The sequence below is a fragment of the Salmo salar genome, chromosome ssa13 (assembly GCF_905237065.1).
Source record: "Salmo salar chromosome ssa13, Ssal_v3.1, whole genome shotgun sequence".
NCBI lineage: Eukaryota > Metazoa > Chordata > Actinopteri > Salmoniformes > Salmonidae > Salmo > Salmo salar.
In genome coordinates, this window is record NC_059454.1 from 52,869,971 (window position 1) to 52,891,307 (window position 21,337).

Consider the following 21,337-nt stretch of genomic DNA (forward strand, 5'->3'; position numbering starts at 1 on the left):
CATTCCATTGCTGGACAGCGATATGAGTTCATAAATTCTAGTTTAATTCAAAATAGCATGATAATAGGCAGAATCTACCGCACACCCAAAACCGATTGGTGAAGGTGCTGGAGACAAAATGCAAAACTACAAACTGCAATTTTGACTGGGAGTGATCAGAGACGTTTTCCTTTTTAAAATTCAAATTAGTAACACCCTTGTGGTGCGTTGTTGTGTTGAACTCGTCCCTAAGCGACATACAAGTAACTGAATTATATTACTTTAATGGTTATCAAACAGATTAACAGAACATAATATTTATTAATCCAATCTAATTGCATTTTATTCAATCTATTAAGTCATTTTTGTCTCCTTCCTCATACTTTGCCTAGGCTACCCCTACCAAAAATAAAACATAATACTATATGAAACATCTGTAATGGAAAGCAAAAGAAGCAGGCGACATGTAGTCCAAGTTCATCTACTTCATTCACATGGCAGAATACAATAGAACTCGGAATTGCGTGAATAAAACAAAATATAGAAAACAAAAAACCCACATGCATTATACATGTATAGGGAACTGTTTTTGTAGCCTAAGTTTAGGTCAAGCCTATGTCCGTGCTATCTCTGTGCACCACACAGGAAGACAGTGTCAGGGGGAAATGATTGCATGGTGTGAGAAGGATGTAATGTTTATTATGTCTGTGACAGATGTTGAATGATCTGATCAGTAGCTAAGTGAAGAAGTTGTTTTTTGACTTAAGGACTGTGGAACAGTAACACCTTGGTTTACAGCAAGATTCTATAGTATTTGTTTGTTTTGGAGAGAGGGAAGGAGAGAGAAAGAGGGAGTAGAGTGTAAAGAGAGCGAAAGAGAGGGAATGAGAGGGTGTGTTTGAGAGGTAAGGGTGACAGGAAGAAACTTGACTGTGAGGAGAGTCAGAGAGGGAGAAAGAAAGAGAGAGAGAGAGGGGAGAAAGTCCAACACAGCTGCTGAAACATGTCAGCTGTTGGTTAAGGGAGGCTGACGAAGAAAAATAGGTAATAGGGAAGAGGTGTGAGAGACAGAGAGAGAGAGGCAGGGTCAGGGTGTATGCATGCCAGCGGGATGGAGAGACCCTCCTGTCTCCCACGGAGCAGCAAGATGAACAGCTACATCGCCAACGCCCTCTCTGACTTCTTCTTCAAGTATGAGACCCCCCGCCAGGTGCTGGTGCGGAACAGGAGAGTGGGGGTTGTGTGCCGATTGATTCAGCTGGGGGTCCTGGCTTACATCATCGGGTAAGACTTTTTAAGGATTCTGTTATTTACCGGGACTCTACAGGCGTGCAAACTTAGAGTGGAGCGTGGTGATCATGTGAGTTAGTGTGTGAGCTTGTCTGTTGCAAGTTTCAGCAAGACTGAGTAATTTCTCGACTGCAAAATGCATGACCCAGCTTTCATTATTTACATTCAATGGCTTGTTTGTTGAAATGTCAAAGTGTGTTGTGTGTAGTGGTGATCTTTACAAAGTAAAACACTACAAAGTAAAACACTACAGATATCACGAGATATCTGACCAAATTAAGAAGTGATATTTAAAGATGCAGTCTGGGCTCTTGAGCACTGACATTCCTAACATATAATACAAATTGCAAACCAAAAATGTATACATAACATATATGAAATGGATGATGTAGCACACAATTGTGCACAATTTTCGGGGACAGTTTTTGCTTGTGAGCGCTACTTTCATACTGGCTGAAATTATACAAAACCTTTAGAGCACCACTATATTTAAGGGTGATGACTTCATAACGCAAATATAAATATTTTTTGGCATACATTAGGGATGTATGTATGGAACTATCTTGTGGATGGATCTATTGACATCTGGGCTAATTCAGGTTTGATATTCAGGTTTGATATTTAGGGTGATGAGTCTAATGAGTTTACTGACCAGGGTTGGTGGAGTAACGGATTACATGTCCATTACATGTACATTACAATTTACAAATCTTTCTGTTTTCTCACTGACATTCAAATCAGCATTGCAAAAAGGCACGTTTAAGTTTGTTCTGCTTGAGCAAGTCTGACCACAAGTCAGAGACCACTATGATGACACACCAAATGAGTTTGATGGATTGCAGGAAAAGAGCAGGAATAGGTTTTTGTAGGCTACAGTCCAAGCTATGTCTTCCAATGTTGCGACTGCTATCAGCCTCCAAAGATTATCCAACTTGGATAAACATTTGGAGGTAAGGGAGTGGCCGAAATTGACACAATTGTTACCCGGAGGAAAATGGGGGAGGGTCATGTTTTTTTCAATTTCAGTCAGGGGGAGGGTTTAGTATTTATTTTATTTAGTCCAGGAAGGGTCATGTAATTTGTAATCGATTAACAAACCTAACACAATCGTAAATATAAGTGCTGGCGGTGGCACTATAGGTTCAGGGGTGTCAGAAATATTTTTGCAATCATCACGTTCAGAAATTATCTTTACAGTGCTTGTTGGTGGTGGTGCGAAAGGGCTTTTAATGACTAAACCAGTTGTGGCTGTGTCGAGGCTTAGCCCCTCACTGGCCAATATGTGGTTGCTTCAAGTTGTGTATTTATGATCTTTTATGTATGTATTGCCATGGATTCAACTCCAATTCAAATGTTAGTCCCGTTATAGTTTGTTAAACAGCTTACAGAAATGAAATAACAAAATGTAGACCCATCCCATCTTTGCAAAATATGTTAACTTGAACCTGTTTGCAGTCAACATTGTTCTAAGTAATTGCATGGCTTCAATGTGGAAATATATAGCCTACATAGCATTCTCACTGACATAGGGGCTCGGCCTACTGTATATTGCATTATGGCTGAGCATGGACATGCCAAACGGTGTCAATAAGCAAGATAAAATGAATTATTGATAAGGTCTAAAAACAGAGCAAATAATTCTAATCAAATTCTAAACAAAACGAAACAACAACTTGTTTTAAATCGGCTATGTCTAAATAGACTTACTGGCACCATCATTGATCCCTATGGGCATATAATAGACTATTAAAACAAGGCAGACTAAGCACATCCAAACTTTTCACAAATATCCAATATAAAGAGAAAGGGAGAATATCCACTCACCGTTATACTTTTCCCTTGGTAAAAAAATCATACCCCTTGACTTTTTCCACATTTTGTCACGTTACAGCTTTATTCTAAAATATATATTTTTTTTATCTACACACAATACCCCATAATGACAAAGTGAAAGCTGATTTACATAAGTATTCAGACCCTTTGCTTTGAGACTCGAAATTGAGCTCAGGTGCATCCTGTTTCCATTGATCATCCTTGAGATGTTTCTACAACTTGATTGGAGTCCACCTGTGGTAAATTCAATTGATTGGACATGATTTGGAAAGGCACACACCTGTCTATATAAGGTCCCACATTTGACAGTGCATGTCAGAGCAAAATCCAAGCCATGAGGTCTAAGGAATTGTCTGTAGAGCTCCGAAACAAGATTGTGTCGAGGCACAGATCTGGGGAAGCGTACCAAAACATTTTTCAGCAGCAGGGACTGGGAGACTAGTCAGGAACGAGACAAAGATTAATGGAGCAAAGTACAGAGAGATCCTTGATGAAAACCTGCTCCAGAGTGCTCAGGACCTCAGATTGGGACGAAGGTTCACCTTCCAACAGGACAACGACCCTAAGCACACAGCCAAGACAATGCAGGGTGCTTCGGGACAAGTCTCTGAATGTCCTTGAGTGGCCCAGCCAGAGCCCGAATTTGAGCCTGATCAAGCATTTCTGGAGAAACCTGAAAATAACTGTGCAGCAACACTCCCCATCCAACCGGACAGAGCTTGAGAGGATCTGCAGAGAGGAATGGGAGAAACTCCCCAAATACATGTGTGCCAAACTTGTAGCATCATACCCAAGAAGACTCGAGAATGTAATCGCTGCCAAAGGTGCTTTAACAAAGTACTGAGTAAAGGGTCTGAATACTTAAATAAATGTGATATTTCAGTGTTTTATTTAATTGTGTATAGATTGATGGTGGAAAAAAATGATTTAATCAATTTTAGAATAAGGCTGTAACGTAACAAAATGTGGAAAAAGTCAAGGGGTCTGAATACTTTCCTAATGCACTGTACATATTGGAACCATCTTACAGATCGCATTCACACATCTCCAGAAGTTGCATTGCATGTGCACCATGGACATCCTTACCATAAAACCAGGACATTGTGAATCATTCTAATTTTGGTTTTAATCAAATTAAATAAAAAAACAAGATGATAGATAAGATGATAGATAATAAGATGATAGATTCATGCATTGCTTTTATTATCATGGTGATATTTTCACCGCTAAACTTGTCAGCGGCAGAATGTTCATCCATACTCTGGCTACTTTGTCATGTAGGCTAATGCTTACAAAACGAAGAACAGTTTCTAAAACCACAAATCTAAAGGATCTGGTCTGTCCTAAGAGTGAGGGTAAACGTTAGGCATGTTCTCTGCTATCCACTTTATGTTGTAATTATTATTTTAGGTATTGTGGAGGGTCAATTTGACGTCTGCAGTGGCCATAAAGCATTTATTGCGATGCGGCCTCCACCTAAGTTAGAGCATTCATACTTCTTGTGCTTCGCAGGAACAGAGCAGAGCTGTTGTGAAGGAAGTTGTCAAGGAAGAGAGTTTGTGTTTATACAGGACCTCCCGGCCCCAGGACCTCCCTCGTTTGACATTATCAATCATAGTCTGCTGCTGGAAAAATGTATGTGTTATGGATTTACACCCCCTGTTATATTGTGGATAAAGAGTTACCTGTTTAACAGAACACAGAGGGTGTCTTTAATGGAAGCCTCCCCAACATAATCCAGATAGAATCAGGAATTCCCCAGGGCAGCTGTCTAGGCCCCTTACTTTTAAAATCTTTACTAACGACATGCCACTGGCTTTGAGTAAAGCCATTGTGTCTATGTATGCAAATGACTCAACACTATACATGTCAGCTACTACAGCGACTGAAATGACTGCAACACTTAACGAAGAGCTGCAGTTAGTTTCAGAATGGGTGGCAAGGAATAAGTTATTCCTAAATATTTCAAAAAACTAAAAGTATTGTATTTGGGACAAATCATTCAATAAACCCTAAACCTTAACTAAATCTTGTAAAAATAATGTGGAAATTGAGCAATTTGAGGTGACTAAACTGCTTTGAGTAAGCTGGATTGTAAACTGTCGTGGTCAAAACATATTGCTACAGTAGATAAGATGGGGAGAAGTCTGTCCATAATAAAGCGCTACTCTATCTTCTTAACAACACTATCAACAAGGCAGGTCCTACAGGGTCCAGTTTTGTCACACCTGGACTACTTTTCAGTCGTGTGGTCAGGTGGCACAAAGAGGGACTTAGGAAAATTGCAATTGGCTCAGAACAGGGCAGCACGGCTGGCCCTTGGATGTACACAGAGAGCAAACATGAATAATATGCCTGTCAAACTCTCCTGGCTCAAAGTGGAGGAGAGATTGACTTCATCACTACTTGTGAGAGGTATTGACATGTTGAAAGCACCGAGTTGTCTGTTTAAACAACTAGCACACAGCTCAGACACCCATGCATACCCCACAAGACATGCCACCAGAGGTATCTTCACAGTTCCCAAGTCCAGAACAGACTATGGGAGGCGCACAGTACTACATAGAGCCATGACTTCATGGAACTCTATTCCACATCAGGTAACTGATGCAAGCAGTAGAATCAGATTTAAAAAACAGATAAAAATACACATTATGGAACAGGGACTGTGAAGCAACACAAACATAGGCACAGACATACGCACCTTTATTTAACCAGGTAGGCCAGTTGAGAACAAGTTCTCATTTACAACTGCGACCTGGCCAAGATAAAACAAAGCAGTGCGACAAAACAACAACACAGAGTTAGACATAAACAAACGTACAGTCAATAACACAATAGAAAAATCTATGTACAGTGTGTGCAACTATACACACGTACACATGGATTTTGTTTTGTAGATATGTGGCAATGGAGTAACGGCCTGAGGGCACACACTTAGTGTGTTGTGAAATCTGATATGAATGTATTGTAATGTTTTAAAATTGTATAACTGCCTTAATTTTGCCGGACCTCAGGAAGCAGCTAATGGAGATCCATAATAAAGACAAATACAAATACCTACCGACAACCAATCATGTCAATGTGGAGCTATGCAGAACCATCCACATTGTTACATTTTTTGGGGAGGAGCATGACAATGTGGTATGGAGCTCAACTTGGCCTCTGCATGCCTCGGAAGCTCCGCAACTACGTCACACCGTCCATATGGTGCCTCCAACCATATTTTTGGATCAAGCATAAAAGCCTATTTATTTTTTAACTCAAAGCAATGAGCCCAATCAGTCCTCTATGACAGCAAAATCATAAACAATAGAGTAGGCTAATTAGTCCTTAGTTTTGGGGTTATGCTTAGGTATAACAATTTGGCTAATCTATATTTCCAAATTTCAAAGTCTTTTTGAAGATTAAGGGGTATTAAATTGGAATGACTTAAAATCTGGTAGAGTTTTAGCCTAATCATATTAGTATCTGTAGTAGAATGCAATAGGTTAGAAATAGCCTACATAACCAACCTATAAAGTAAAATGCAACATCCATTTATGGCCAGCTATGTAAACTCTAACATTAATTTATCCTGCAATAGATGTTCAATTTGTAATACACATTTTTGTCTTCTGCTAATGCCTCTTAACTAGGTTGACGTTTATTGGGATGAGTCTTGTTCTTAAGGCAGAACTGAGTGATTTTCGGTAGATGGGCCAGCTGCAAATCCCAAATTTGCTGAATTGTAAAAAATGATTTCTTGGGTTGCTTTTTGGTCTTAATTTAAGGTTAGGGTTAGGCATTAGGGTTAGCAGTGTGGTTAAGGTTAGGGCTATTTAAGGTTAGGATTAGGCATAAGGGCTAGCTATGTGGTAAGGTTAGGGTTAAGGTTAGGTTTAAAATCAGATTGTATGACTTTGTGGCTGTTCCAACTACTAACCTGCGCTTCTTAAGGGAAAAGTCATCTAAAAGTAACTGAAAGTAATCAAGTAATCAGATTCCGTTACTAAGTTTGGGTAATCCAAAAGTTACGTTACTGATTAACATTTTGGACAGGTCACTAGTAACTGTAATGGATTACATTTAGAAAGAAATCTAGTTTTGTCACGCCCTGACCGTAGAGATCCTTATTATTCTCTGTTTGGTTAGGTCAGGGTGTGACTCGGGTGGGAAACTCTATGGTTTCTATCAGAGGCAGCTGTTTATCGTTGTCTCTGATAGGGAATCATACTTAGGCAGCCTGTTTTCTTCCTGTGTTTGTGGGAGGTTGTTTTCTGTTTAGTGTCTGTACCTGACGCAACTGTGCATTTTCGTTTTCACTTTTGTTATTTTGTTTGAGTGTGTTTATGAATAAAGAAATCATGAACACTTACCACGCTGCGCCTTGGTCTACTTCAACTACCACATACGGCGAATGTTACAGAACCTCCCACCAAAAACGGACCAAGCAGCGTGGCCAGGAGAGTTGGACATGGGATGAGATCCTGGACGGCAAAGGGCCCTGGACGCAGATTGGGGAATATCGCCGTCCAAGGGAGGAGATAGAGGCAGCAAAGGAGGAATGGCGATGCTACGAGCAACTAGCACGGCAACAATGGAAGCCCGAGAGGCAGCCCCCCCCAAAATATTTTTTGGGGGGCACACGGGGAGATTGGCAGAGTGAGGGTTGAGACCTGATCCAACTCCCCGTGCTTACCGTCGGGAGCATGTGACCAGTCAGGCACCGCGTTATGCTGTGATGCGCACTATATCTCCAGTGCGCATTCATAGCCCGGTGCGCTCTGTGCCTTTGCCCCGCATTTGTTGTGCTAGAGTGGGCATTCAGCCAGACGGATTGTGTCGGCTCAGCGCTCCTGGTCTCCAGTACGCCTCCTCGGTCCAGGATATCCTGCGACAGCTCTACGCACTGTGTCACCAGTGCGCCTTCACAGCCTAGTTCGTCCTGTACCAGCGCCCTGCACTTGCCGGGCTAAAGTGAGCATCCAGCCAGGACAGGTTGTGCCAGCCCTACGCTCCAGACCTCCAGTGCACCTCCAAGGCCCAGCATATCCTGCGCCAGCTCTACGCACTGTGTTGCCAGGGCGCCTTCACAGCCCAGTTCGTCCTGTGCCAGCGCCCCGCACTTGCCGGGCTAAAGTAAGCATCCAGCCAGGACGGGTTGTGCCAGGCCTATGCTCCAGACCTCCAGTGCGCCTCCACGGCCCAGTATATCCTGTGCCTGCTCCAAGCACCCGTCCTCCAGTGCATCTCCCCAGTCCGGTGAGACCTGTTCCGGCTCCACGTACGAAGCCTCCAGTGATGATCCATGGCACGAAGCCTCCAGTGATAATCCATGGCCCAGAGCCTCCAGTGATAATCCATGGCACGAAGCCTCCAGTGATGATCCATGGCCCGGAGCCTGTAGGGATGATCCATGGCCCGGAGCCTGTAGGGATGATCCATGGCCCGAAGCCTCCAGTGATGATCCATGGCCCGGAGCCTCCAGTGATGATCCATGGCACGAAGCCTCCAGCGACGATCCATGACGCGGAGCCTGTAGCGACGATCCATGGCTCGGAGCCTGCAGCGACGGTCCCCAGTCCGGAGCCTGTAGCAACGATCCATGGCACGGAGCCTGCAGCGACGGTCCCCTGTCCGCAGCCTGCAGCGACGGTCCCCTGTCCGCAGCCTGCAGCGACGGTCCCCAGTCCGGAGCCTGCAGCGACGGACCCCAGTCCGGAGCCTCCAGCGACGGTCGGCAGTCCGGAGCCTCCAGCGACGGTCGGCAGTCCGGAGCCTCCAGCGACGGTCGGCAGTCCGGAGCCTCCAGAGACGGTCGGCAGTCCGGAGCCTCCAGAGACGGTCGGCAGTCCGGAGCCTCCAGCGACGGTCGGCAGTCCGGAGCCTCCAGTGACGGTCGGCAGTTCAGAGCCTCCAGCGGGGGTTCCCAGCCCAGAGCCTCCGGCGATGATCTACGGTACAGTTTCTCCGGCAACGATCCAGGGTTCGGAGCCTCCAGCGACGATCCACGGTCCGGTTCCACGAAAGTGGGGGGAGCCCAAAGCGGAGGGGGATCTGCGTCCCGCGCTGGAGCCTCCACCAAGAGGAGACGCCCACCTGGACCCTCCCCTATAGGTTCAGGTTTGCGGCCGGAGTCCGCACCTTTGGGGGGGTACTGTCACACCCTGACTGTAGAGATCCTTATTATTCTCTATGTTTGGTTAGGTCAGGGTGTGACTCGGGTGGGAAACTCTATGGTTTCTGTTTCTATGTTTTTGGGCCGAGTGTGGTTCCCAATCAGAGGCAGCTGTTTATTGTTGTCTCTGATTGGGAATCATACTTAGGCAGCCTGTTTTCTTCCTGTGTTTGTGGGAGGTTGTTTTCTGTTTAGTGTCTGTACCTGACGGAACTGTGCGTTTTCGTTTTTGCTTTTGTTATTTTGTTTGAGTGTGTTTATGAATAAAGAAATCATGAACACTTACCATGCTGCGCCTTGGTCCACTTCAACTACCACATACGACGAACGTTACAAGTGTACCCAACCTAATGACTTGCTTTTTTAGGAGGTGGATCAGCTTTTTAATATTGCGGATAGATTGTTGCTTCCATCAATGTAATTATCTGCATCATTTACAATCCCCCATATATATATATATATCCATATCCACATATATACTGTGGGCTCCAAAATTACTGGCACCCCTGACTGGCAATGCACAAATAATACTTTAAAAAAATATTAACAATATAATTACAGAGATAAACTCAAAATACCAACATGTGAGAAATACTGTACTTTATTAATGTTTCAATGGAACCAACCAAAATCATACAATTATTTAATGCAAAATAAATTTCACCAAAATCACGGTTTCATAATTATTGGCACTCCTGATTTAGTACTTAGTGCAACTACCTCTGGCAAGGATAACAGCATGGAGTCCTTTCCTGTAATGTTTGACAAGGTTAAGGAACACATTTGGAGGGATTTTGGACCATTCCTCTATGCAGATCCTTTCAAGATCCTTCACATTCTTGGGTTTGCACTTATCAACTGCCCTCTTCAACTCAGCTCACAAGTTTTCGACTGAGATAGCCATGGCAGAACATTGATTTTGTTGTAACAGAACCATTTCTCTGTGGATCTTGAGGTATGTTTTGGGTCATTGTCATGTTGGAAAGTCCACCTACGGCCAAGTCCCAGCCTTCTGGCAGAATGAACCAGATTGTCAGCCAAAATTGTCTGATACTTGGCGGAATTCATTATGTCATCAATCTTAACCAGTGCCCCTGGACCTCTGGAAATAAAACAGCCCCAAAACATCACTGAACCACTAGCATATTTCACTGTGGGCATGAGGTGCCTCTCCTTGTATGCATCTCTGTTTAAATGCCAAACATGCCGATGCTACATCTGACCAAAACGTTCATTTTTGGTCTCATCTGACCAGAGCACCTTCTTCCAGTCATAATTTAAATGATCTTTGGCAAACTCCAAGCGCTTGCGTCTGTGTCTTGGGGTCAGAAAGGGCATTCTTCTGGCAATCCTTCCAAAGAGCCTGTGGTTGTGGAGGTGGCGTCTGATGGTGCTTTTTGAAACCTGGTGACCTCAAGACGCCACCAAGGCCTGCAATTCTTTCACAGTGATTCTTGGGGATTTTGTTGCTTCTCTCACCATCCTCCTCCCTATCCTGGGGGGCAAAATGCATTTGCGTCCTCTACCTGTGAGGTTTTCAACTGTTCCATATCTTTTGAATTTTTTTATAATTGCCCTGACTGTGCTCAGTGGTATATTCAATCGTTTGTGGATCTTCTTGTAGCCATTACCAGATTTATGAAGGTCGACAACCATCTGTCTCTTTTGAACTGCCAGTTCTTTTGTTTTCTTCATGATGTTGGATGACAAAGGGATATTGCATGCGTGTTAGCTAATTTTTATACCCTAGTGAAACAGGAAGTGATGTAATGGCTCAATATACACTGCTCAAAAAAATAAAGGGAACACTTAAACAACACAATGTAACTCCAAGTCAATCACACTTCTGTGAAATCAAACTGTCCACTTAGGAAGCAACACTGATTGACAATACATTTCACATGCTGTTGTGCAAATGGAATAGACAACAGGTGGAAATTATAGGCAATTAGCAAGACACCCCCAATAAAGGAGTGGTTCTGCTGGTGGTGACCACAGACCACTTCTCAGTTCCTATGCTTCCTGGCTGATGTTTTGGTCACTTTTGAATGCTGGCGGTGCTTTCACTCTAGTGGTAGCATGAGACGGAGTCTACAACCCACACAAGTGGCTCAGGTAGTGCAGCTCATCCAGGATGGCAGATCAATGCGAGCTGTGGCAAGAAGGTTTGCTGTGTCTGTCAGCGTAGTGTCCAGAGCATGGAGGCGCTACCAGGAGACAGGCCAGTACATCAGGAGACGTGGAGGAGGCCGTAGGAGGCCAACAACCCAGCAGCAGGACCGCTACCTCCGCCTTTGTGCAAGGAGGAGCAGGAGGAGCACTGCCAGAGCCCTGCAAAATGACCTCCAGCAGGCCACAAATGTGCACGTGTCTGCTCAAACGGTCAGAAACAGACTCCATGAGGGTGGTATGAGGGCCCGACGTCCACAGGTGGGGGTTGTGCTTACAGCCCAACACCGTGCAGGACGTTTGGCATTTGCCAGAGAACACCAAGATTGGCAAATTCGCCACTGGCGCCCTGTGTTCTTCACAGATGAAAGCAGGTTCACACTGAGCACATGTGACAGACGTGACAGAGTCTGGAGACGCCGTGGAGAACGTTCTGCTGCCTGCAACATCCTCCAGCATGACCGGTTTGGCGGTGGGTCAGTCATGGTGTGGGGTGGCATTTCTTTGGGGGGCCGCACAGCCCTCCATGTGCTCGCCAGAGGTAGCCTAACTGCCATTAGGTACCGAGATGAGATCCTCAGACCCCTTGTGAGACCATATGCTGGTGCGGTTGGCCCTGGGTTCCTCCTTATGCAAGACAATGCTAGACCTCATGTGGCTGGAGTGTGTCAGCAGTTCCTGCAAGAGGAAGGCATTGATGCTATGGACCGCCCAGACCTGAATCCAATTGAGCACATCTGGGACATCATGTCTCGCTCCATCCACCAACGCCACATTGCACCACAGACTGTCCAGGAGTTGGCGGATGCTTTAGTCCAGGTCTGGGAGGAGATCCCTCAGGAGACCATCTGCCACCTCATCAGGAGCATGCCCAGGCATTGTAGGGAGGTCATACAGGCACGTGGAGGCCACACACACTACTGAGCCTCATTTTGACTTGTTTTAAGGACATTACATCAAAGTTGGATCAGCCTGTAGTGTGGTTTTCCACTTTAATTTTGAGTGTGACTCCAAATCCAGACCTCCATGGGTTGATAAATTGGATTTCCATATATTATTTTTGTGTGATTTTGTTGTCAGCACATTCAACTACGTAAAGAAAAAAGTATTTAATAAGATTATTTCTTTCATTCAGATCCAGGATGTGTTATTTTAGTGTTCCCTTTATTTTTTGAGCAGTATAGTTCTTAGATAAAGACTTAGATAAACTTAAATAAGTGGAATTTAATTCCTGGTTTAATTTTGGTAGATGTCATTTACAATAATCTTTAAGGGTGCCATTAATTGTGAAATTACTTGATTTGGAGAACATTGATTTTTGATTAAATCAAGAAATTATTTTGTATTGTTTGTGCATTGCCAGTCAGGAGTGCCAGTAATTTTGGAGCTCACTCTATATACATATAAACATTCATACATATACACATATAAACATACATACACAAACATATTTATATACATATATGCACATACACTTTTTTTTAATATACCTTCCTTTATTATTCCCCGCAAACCCTACCACCCTTCTCCTAATTGGAATAAACTAATAAACAATAACACTTACAATTGAAGTCAGAAGTTTACATACACCTTAGCCTAATACATTTAAACTCCATTTTTCACAATTCCCTGTAAGTAGAAATTCCCTGTTTTAGGTCAGTTAGGATCACCACTTTATTTTAAGAATGTGAAATGTCCAAATAAAAGTAGAGAGAATGATTTATTTCAGCTTTTATTTCTTTCATCACATTCCCAGTGGGTCAGAAGTTTACATACACTCAATTAGTATTTGGTAGCATTGCCTTTAAATTGTTTAACTTGGGTCAAACATTTCAGGTAGCCTTCCTCAAGCCTCCCACAATAAGTTGGGTGAATTTTCACCCACTCCTCCTGACAGAGCTGGTGTAACTGAGTCAGGTTTCTAGGCCTCTTTGCTCGCACACGCTTCTTCAGTTCTGCCCACAAATTTTCTATGGGATTGAGGTCAGGGCTTTGTGATGGCCATTCCAATACCTTGACTTTGTTGTCCTTAAGCCATTTTGCCACAACTTTGGAAGTATGCTTGGGGTCTTTGTCCATTTGGAAGACCCATTTGCAACCAAGCTTTAACTTCCTGACTGATGTCTTGAGATGTTGCTTCAATATATCCACATCATGTTCCTGCCTCATGATGCCATCTATTTGTGAATGAAGTGCACCAGTCCCTCCTGCAGCAAAGCACCCCCACAACATGATGCTGCCATCCCTGTGCTTCACGGTTGGGATGGTGTTCTTCGGCTTGCATGCCTCCCCCTTTTTCCTCCAAACATAACGATGGTCATTATGGCCAAACAGTTACATTTTTGTTTCATCAGAGCAGAGGACATTTCTCCAAAAAGCACAATCTTTGTCCCCATGTGCAGTTGCAAACCGTATTCTGGCTTTTTTATGGCGGTTTTGAAGCAGTGGCTTCTTCCTTGCTGAGCGGTCTTTCAGGTTATGTCGATATAGGACTCGTTTTACTGTGGATATAGATACTTTTGTACCTGTTTCCTCCAGCATCTTCACAAGGTCTTTGCTGTTGTTCTGGGATTGATTTGCACTTTTCGCACCAAAGTACGTTCATCTCTAGGAGACAGAACGCGTCTCCTTCCTGAGCGGTATGACGGCTGCGTGGTCAAATGGTGTTTATACTTGCGTACTATTATTTGTACAGATGAACTTGGTGCCTCTAGGCATTTGGAAATTGCTCTCAAGGATGAACCAGGACTTGTGGAGGTCTACAATGTTTTTTCTTAGTCTTGGCTGATTTCTTTTGATTTTCCCATGATGTCAAGCAAAGAGGCACTGAGTTTGAAGGTAGGCCTTGAAATACATCCACAGGTACACCTCCAATTGACTCAAATGATGTAAATTAACCTATCAGAAGCTTCTAAAGCCATGACATCATTTTCTGGAATTTTCCAAGCTGTTTAAAGGCACAGTCAACTTAGTGTATGTAAACTTCTGACCCACTGGAATTGTGATACAGTGAGTTCTAAGTGAAATAATCTGTCTGTAAACAATTGTTGGAAAAATGACTTGTGTCATGCACAAAGTAGATGTCCTAACCGACTTGCCAAAACTATAGTTTGTTATCAAGAAATTTGTGGAGTGGTTGTAAAAATAGTTTTAATGACTCCAACCTAAGTGTATGTAAACTTCCGACTTCAACTGTAGGTTTCTACTTCCAGCTTATACATACTATTCACTTTTTGCATACAGGATGAATAGATGTAAACAGGAATTTTCTTGTGAGTAGCTGTTGTGGCAGCTGAATGAATTATCTGGAGGAATAGTGAATAATGATGGAACAGCAGCTGGCATGTTATACTGTATACTGTGAGCATATAAGGAGCAAGGAGCTAGAGATTAGCTACAGCTAAAGACATCCCTCTTATCAGCAGTCTTGTGTAATGCAACATTACTGCATATTGGGAAACTTGTTCACAGTGGACCAATCCTCTTCTTAGCTTGCAGACTTGCTACCACATGTAGGTTTGCAAATAGTGTGATGAATCAGTGTCGTGGATGAATTCTTTGGACTTTCACGTTGTACTTTGTACTTTCTTACTGGAGATGCACCAAAAGACAGACTGTGTTATGTCTCAACAAAACAAATGATTTGTTTACACTTTTGTGTGTATGTGTGTGTGTATATGCGTGTATGTGTGCGTGCCTGCGCGTGTGTCTGTATACATCTTCAGGCATCTGGACTCTAGGAGCTACAGGACATGAACAGGCAGAGGCATATGCTCACACAGATAACAATCAAACATGGGTAAACTCACAGCTACACTGCTATTTCTCAGAGATGTTCTCCTTGAGATAATGCCAGAAAGGCATGTGACATTTCAAAAGTTCATTCTCTGTTGAAAACACATCAGAGAAACTTAAATGTGCTCAGCTTGGCAGATTCAGTCATACCAGAATTATAATACCTCATAAGTTTGTTATTTCTGTACATCCTTTTATTTTTAAACAAGGCAAGTCAGTTAAGAACAAGTTCTTATTTTCAATGATGGCCTAGGAACAGTGCCTTGTTCAGGGGCAGAACGGCAGATTTTTACCCTGTCAGCTCGGGGATTCGATCTTGCAACCTTTCGGTTATTAGTACGACGCACTAACCACTAGGCTACCTGCCGCCCCATCCTAAACACATATCCCTACCGTTGGGCCCTTGAGCAAGGCCCTTAACCCCACAGCATGCTCTCCATCCAGGGACGCTGCACTGCAGTTTGACCCTGTGCTTGTCTAAACTGTATGTGTTATGTGTGCTGTCTGGGGTTGGGGGGTGATTAGGAACCTGTCCAGGACTCTCTTAATCAGAGCCCTACTGGCTTTGACAGCTCAGACATAAAAAATTACTGGCCCTTTCAGCACCTGATCATATTTTACATTTACATTTTAGTCATTTAGCAGATGCTCTCAAAGGCTCTGCATGGTCAATCCGATCTCTGTAGTGGCCGTACAGCATTTACTGCGATACCGCCTCTGCAGAAGTCAGTGCATTTATTCTTCTTGCGCTTCGCCGAGGAGAGCAGAGCAGAGCTGTTGTGAAGGAAGTTGTCAAGGAAGTGGGTTTGTGTTTATATAGGACCTCGCACCCCCACCTACCGTCAACGCGGAGGTATACAGAGCTCTCAGCAATGTTACAAGATTTGGGTGGCACACGGCATGGAGCTCAATTTGACCTCTGCATGCCTTCGGAGGCTCTGCAATTGCATTGCACCATCCATACGGTGCCACCGGCAACATTTTCGGATCAAGCATAAATTGGTTTCTATCCAGAGCGACTTACAGTAGTGAACGCATACATTTTTGTACTGGTCTCCAGTGTGAATCAAACCCACAACCCTGGCGTTGCAAGTGCCATGATCTACCAACTGAGCCACACAGGATCAGACAGCTATGGGCCTTAATAGAAGTAGGGCGACTCAAAAGAAATCTGTCTGAAAAACAGTGTACTCAGCAAGAGCCACAAAGCCAATCACACATCAAAAAGATCTGTCGCATGGTCTGTCTGACTTTGTCGCTCTCTCTCTCTCTCTTCTGTCCCTGTCTCTCTCTCCTCTCTCTCTCTGCCAGGCCTTGGGATACAGAACAGATACAGATCTTTCTTAGATTGTTCTGGTGGAAAATGCTTTTCCTCATTTCACGCTTTGGTTTCTTCTAATGTGGCTGTTCTTACTGTTCTCTCTATGTGGACTTTAATTATAATTCAGAAACAACAACAGCGATAGGATTTGTAGTCATAGCTTGACGGAAACATCCAGTTGAAACGTAACAGTTTCTTTAATTATTTAAAGTTTAATTACAGCCAAACAATGCTGTGTGTGTGTGTGCGCATGCGACTCTTGTGACTTTAGCTATAAGGCAGGGAGTTGTAGATGTGTGTAACATCCTGTCTCTGGGGCTTGATGCCAGGGGGTTATTACTTTATATGTCATTTATATAACATTTGTACTTGTTTTATATGTCCTTTTATATTATACCAGCGTACGTACGAATAGCCCTATGACATCATCTACTTACCTGTTAATTCTCTTGCTCACAAGCTGGTGTCCATCATTCTGTAGAAGGTAGGTTGAGACTGACAGACGGACAGATAGTGCTACTATTAAAAAGGCTGTCCAAGGAAGTCCCTTACTTATCAGCTACACAGAGATACAGTAACAGGCATGTCAGACTCAGCCTTCTGTCACAAGTATCTTCGTCTTCTGACGATAATGCGAAATCGTCATCAGAAAAGGTAGACCAATACGCAGCAGGTGTGCAGTTGTTCATTTTGAACATTTAATTAAATCAACACGAATACAAAAACAACAAACAAGAAAACGAACGATAAACTGACAGTCTGGCAAAGCAAAGCTCAACACAGAACAATCACCCACAAATTACACACACAAACACACCCTAATATATGGGACTCTCAATCAAAGGCAGATAGACAACACCTGCCTTCAACTGAGAGTCCCAACCCCAATTAACCAAACATAGAAACACACACACCAGACTAACCATAGAATACAAACACATAGACCATCAACCAAAAACCCGGAAATACTAAATCAAACACCCTTTACACAAACACACCACCCCGAACCACATAAAACAAATACCCTCTGCCACGTCCTGACCAAACTACAAAACAATTAACCTTATACTGGCCAGGACGTGACAATACCCTTAAAGGTGCTACCCCAGAAGCACCTTAACAAAAAATAACCCCAAGCAACACCAAAAAAAATTCCCCTTTTCTAAAGGGAGGGAAGGGAGGGTGGCTGCCGTCAACGACGGCACTGTGCTACACCCCCCCTCCCCAACCCACCTATTTCTGGAGGTGGCTCCGGCTCAGGCCGTTCCAGGCTGTCGGGGCAGTCTGGCAGCTCGGGACAGTCTGGGTAGTCTGGCAGCTCGGGACAGTCTGGCAACTCGGGGCAGTCTGGGCAGTCTGGCAACTCGGGACAGTCTGGGCAGTCTGGCAACTCGGGACAGTCTGGCAACTCGGGACAGTCTGGGCAGTCTGGCAACTCGGGACAGTCAGGGCAGTCTGGCCACTCCGGCAGTTCAGGGCAGTCTGGCCACTCCGGCAGTTCAGGGCAGTCTGGCCACTCCGGCAGTTCAGCGCAGTCTGGCCACTCCGGCAGTTCAGCGCAGTCTGGCCACTCCGGCAGTTCAGCGCAGTCTGGCCACTCCGGCAGTTCAGCGCAGTCTGGCCACTCCGGCAGTTCAGCGCAGTCTGACCTCTCTGGCGACTGTTGACTGGCGGGCAGCTCTGACGACTGTTGACTGGCGGGCAGCTCTGACGACTGTTGACTGGCGGGCAGCTCTGACGACTGTTGACTGGCGGGCAGCTCTGATGACGACTGTTGACTGGCGGGCAGCTCTGATGACGACTGTTGACTGGCGGGCAGCTCTGATGACGACTGTTGACTGGCGGGCAGCTCTGATGACGACTGTTGCCTGGCGGGCAGCTCTGATGACGACTGTTGCCTGGCGGGCAGCTCTGATGACGACTGTTGACTGGCGGGCAGCTCTGATGACGACTGTTGACTGGCGGGCAGCTCTGGTGACTGTTGACTGGCGTGGCTGGGTTGACGCACTTGTAGCCTGGTGCGTGGTGCTGGTACTGGGCTTACCAGATTATGAACACGCACCTCCAGGCTAGTGCGGGGAGCGGGAACAGGACGAGTCGGACTGGGTTGACGCACTTCCGGGTCCGCACGAGAGACAGGAGCTGGAAACCCAGGGCTATGGAGGCGCACAGTCGGTCTCGATCTTACCTCCTGCACAACCCGTCTTGGCTGGATGGAACTAGTAGCCCTGTACGAGCGGGGTGCTCGTACAGGGCAGACTGGGCTGTGCAGGGGCCTGATGGTAGCCGTGCGTAGAGCGGGAGTTGGGTAGCCTGGTCCTCGGAGGCGTACCGGCGACCAGATGCGCTGCGCAGGCATCCTCCTACCAGGCTGGATGCCCGCTCTAGCACGGCACCTGCGAGGGGCTGGAATAACGCGCACCGGACTGTGCGTGCGTATGGGTGAAATAGTGCGCTCCTCAGCGAAACATAGCGCTCTCCACCCCATACGCTCCTCCATATAACCACGGGTAGCTGGCTTCCGGCTCTTCTTACGCCTAGCCAAACTACCCGTGTGCCCCCCCCAAAAAATTATTGGGGGTGCCTCTCGTGCTTCTCCCTCAGCGCGTACTTGGCCTCGTACCTCCGCCTCTCTGCCTTGGCTGCCTCAATTTCCCACTGCGGGCGGCGATAATCCTCAGCCTGGTGCCAAGGTCCGGCCCCGTCCAGAACTTCCTCCCAGGTCCACTTCTCCCGCCAGTCCAACTCGAATTCCCTCTGCTCCTTCTTCTGCTGCTTGGTCCTTGAGTGGTGGGTGATTCTGTCACAAGTATCTTCGTCTTCTGACGATAATGCGAAATCGTCATCAGAAAAGGTAGACCAATACGCAGCAGGTGTGCAGTTGTTCATTTTGAACATTTAATTAAATCAACACGAATACAAATCAACAAACAAGAAAACGAACGATAAACTGACAGTCTGGCAAAGCAAAGCTCAACACAGAACAATCACCCACAAATTACACACACAAACACACCCTAATATATGGGACTCTCAATCAAAGGCAGATAGACAACACCTGCCTTCAACTGAGAGTCCCAACCCCAATTAACCAAACATAGAAACACACACACCAGACTAACCATAGAATACAAACACATAGACCATCAACCAAAAACCCGGAAATACTAAATCAAACACCCTTTACACAAACACACCACCCCGAACCACATAAAACAAATACCCTCTGCCACGTCCTGACCAAACTACAAAACAATTAACCTTATACTGGCCAGGACGTGACACCTTCAAGCTCAATACGAACCCAAATAGGTTAATAACCTGGTATATAGGTAAGGTGTATTAACCTGTGTGTGCAGATAAATGTGCATGTAACACAATTTTTACATTTTTTTTTACATTTTTAGTCATTTAGCAGACGCTCTTATCCAGAGCGACCTACAGTAGTGAATGCACACATTTCACACATTTCATTTTATGCATTTTTTTTTTGTACTGTGTAACATTATGTAATAATTTCATTGTCATACATTCCATTCATTCCATCCCGCTGCTTAACATTCTATGCATTCACTCCCTTGGAGTCTGGAAATCTATGGGAGTGTCCCAAATGGCACCTTATTCACTACACAGTGCACTACTTTTGATGGCTCTGGTCAAAAGTAGTGCACTATTTAGGGAATAGGTTGTCATCCAGTACTCAACCTTTGGAATCTGGTTTGCATCACCCTGCACTGATAACCTTGGGAATAATACTTTTTATCACCCAAAGACTCTTTAAAGCGGCAATCAGCAGTAGAAACACTAACAAAGCATACTCCCCGCCTCTGATTCGGTAAAACGCTGAGGGATGGGGCTGGAGAAATGTAACCGCTCTCAAATTCATAGACAGAGCTATGGATGCAAGGACTGACCATCCGTGATATCAAAATGATAGTTTTAACCATGTTTTAAGGCTATATAGGGTTTGTTTACATTTACATTGTTTACAAACATTGGAGTAAAACAACCTTATATTTTGGGTTCTGATGGGGTACGACAGTTGAACTAAGCCCATGAGGAATTTACAAGTTATATTCTTCAATAATCAAAGGGCACATATCATTAATTATGGATGTAGCAACTGCTGATTGTCTTTTTAATCCTACCTCAATTCAACATCACCTGGTGATAGCTAGCTTGCGTTGGGATTACTGTGTTTCTGCCTAATTCTCACTGCTGTGAGAGAGTCCTATACATCAGTCTGTGTGAAGATAGTACTAAAATAATTGTGCAAAAATTACCATAAACATCATAATCTGGCAGTGTGATTTGAAACTTTTCTTCAACAATGTGAGTTATAAAGAGGAGACTGTTAATATATTTCTCAGTTTACTAAACTGTCTTTAGTTTACTAAATCACCTCTGTATGATGCACATTGTTGAAGAAAAGTTTAAATCACACTGCAAGATAAGGTTTATGGTATTTTTTGCACACTATGAATATGTGCAAACTAAGTAATTCTATGCGTTATGCATTTCACAAGTATTTTTGCATCACACATTGAAGTGTAAGAGGCCTCCAGTTTTTTAAATGGACTGGACCTTTATACTTACCACCTGGGTCCTGTTTCAGTAATAGTGAAATCAGACCTTCTTACTGCGTACCTGATAGTCTACCATTTTTATAGGAGTAGTTAAAACATGCTAATAAGGTACATAAATAAGGTTTGATATACCTCTACTGGTATGCCATCAAGCCCTGTGGTTTTTCCAGACAAAGGGTTTAATTGCCTCAAGAAGTTCCTCCT

At 44.3% G+C, this 21,337-nt stretch overlaps 1 protein-coding gene across 2 annotated transcripts in view; it reads left to right on the forward strand.

Moving 5' to 3' along the window:
* Positions 1–659: 659 nt before the first annotated feature.
* p2rx1 (purinergic receptor P2X, ligand-gated ion channel, 1) overlaps positions 660–21,337 on the forward strand; it is a 58,486-nt gene continuing 37,808 nt past the window's right edge. The window contains exon 1 of one of the 2 annotated variants that reach the window (XM_014136605.2): positions 660–1,263. In XM_014136605.2, the coding sequence (XP_013992080.1) occupies positions 1,076–1,263 (188 nt within the window). In that variant the 5' untranslated portion in view covers positions 660–1,075. The remainder of the gene's footprint in view (positions 1,264–21,337) is intronic. The other variant, XM_014136606.2, reaches the window with a different exon arrangement.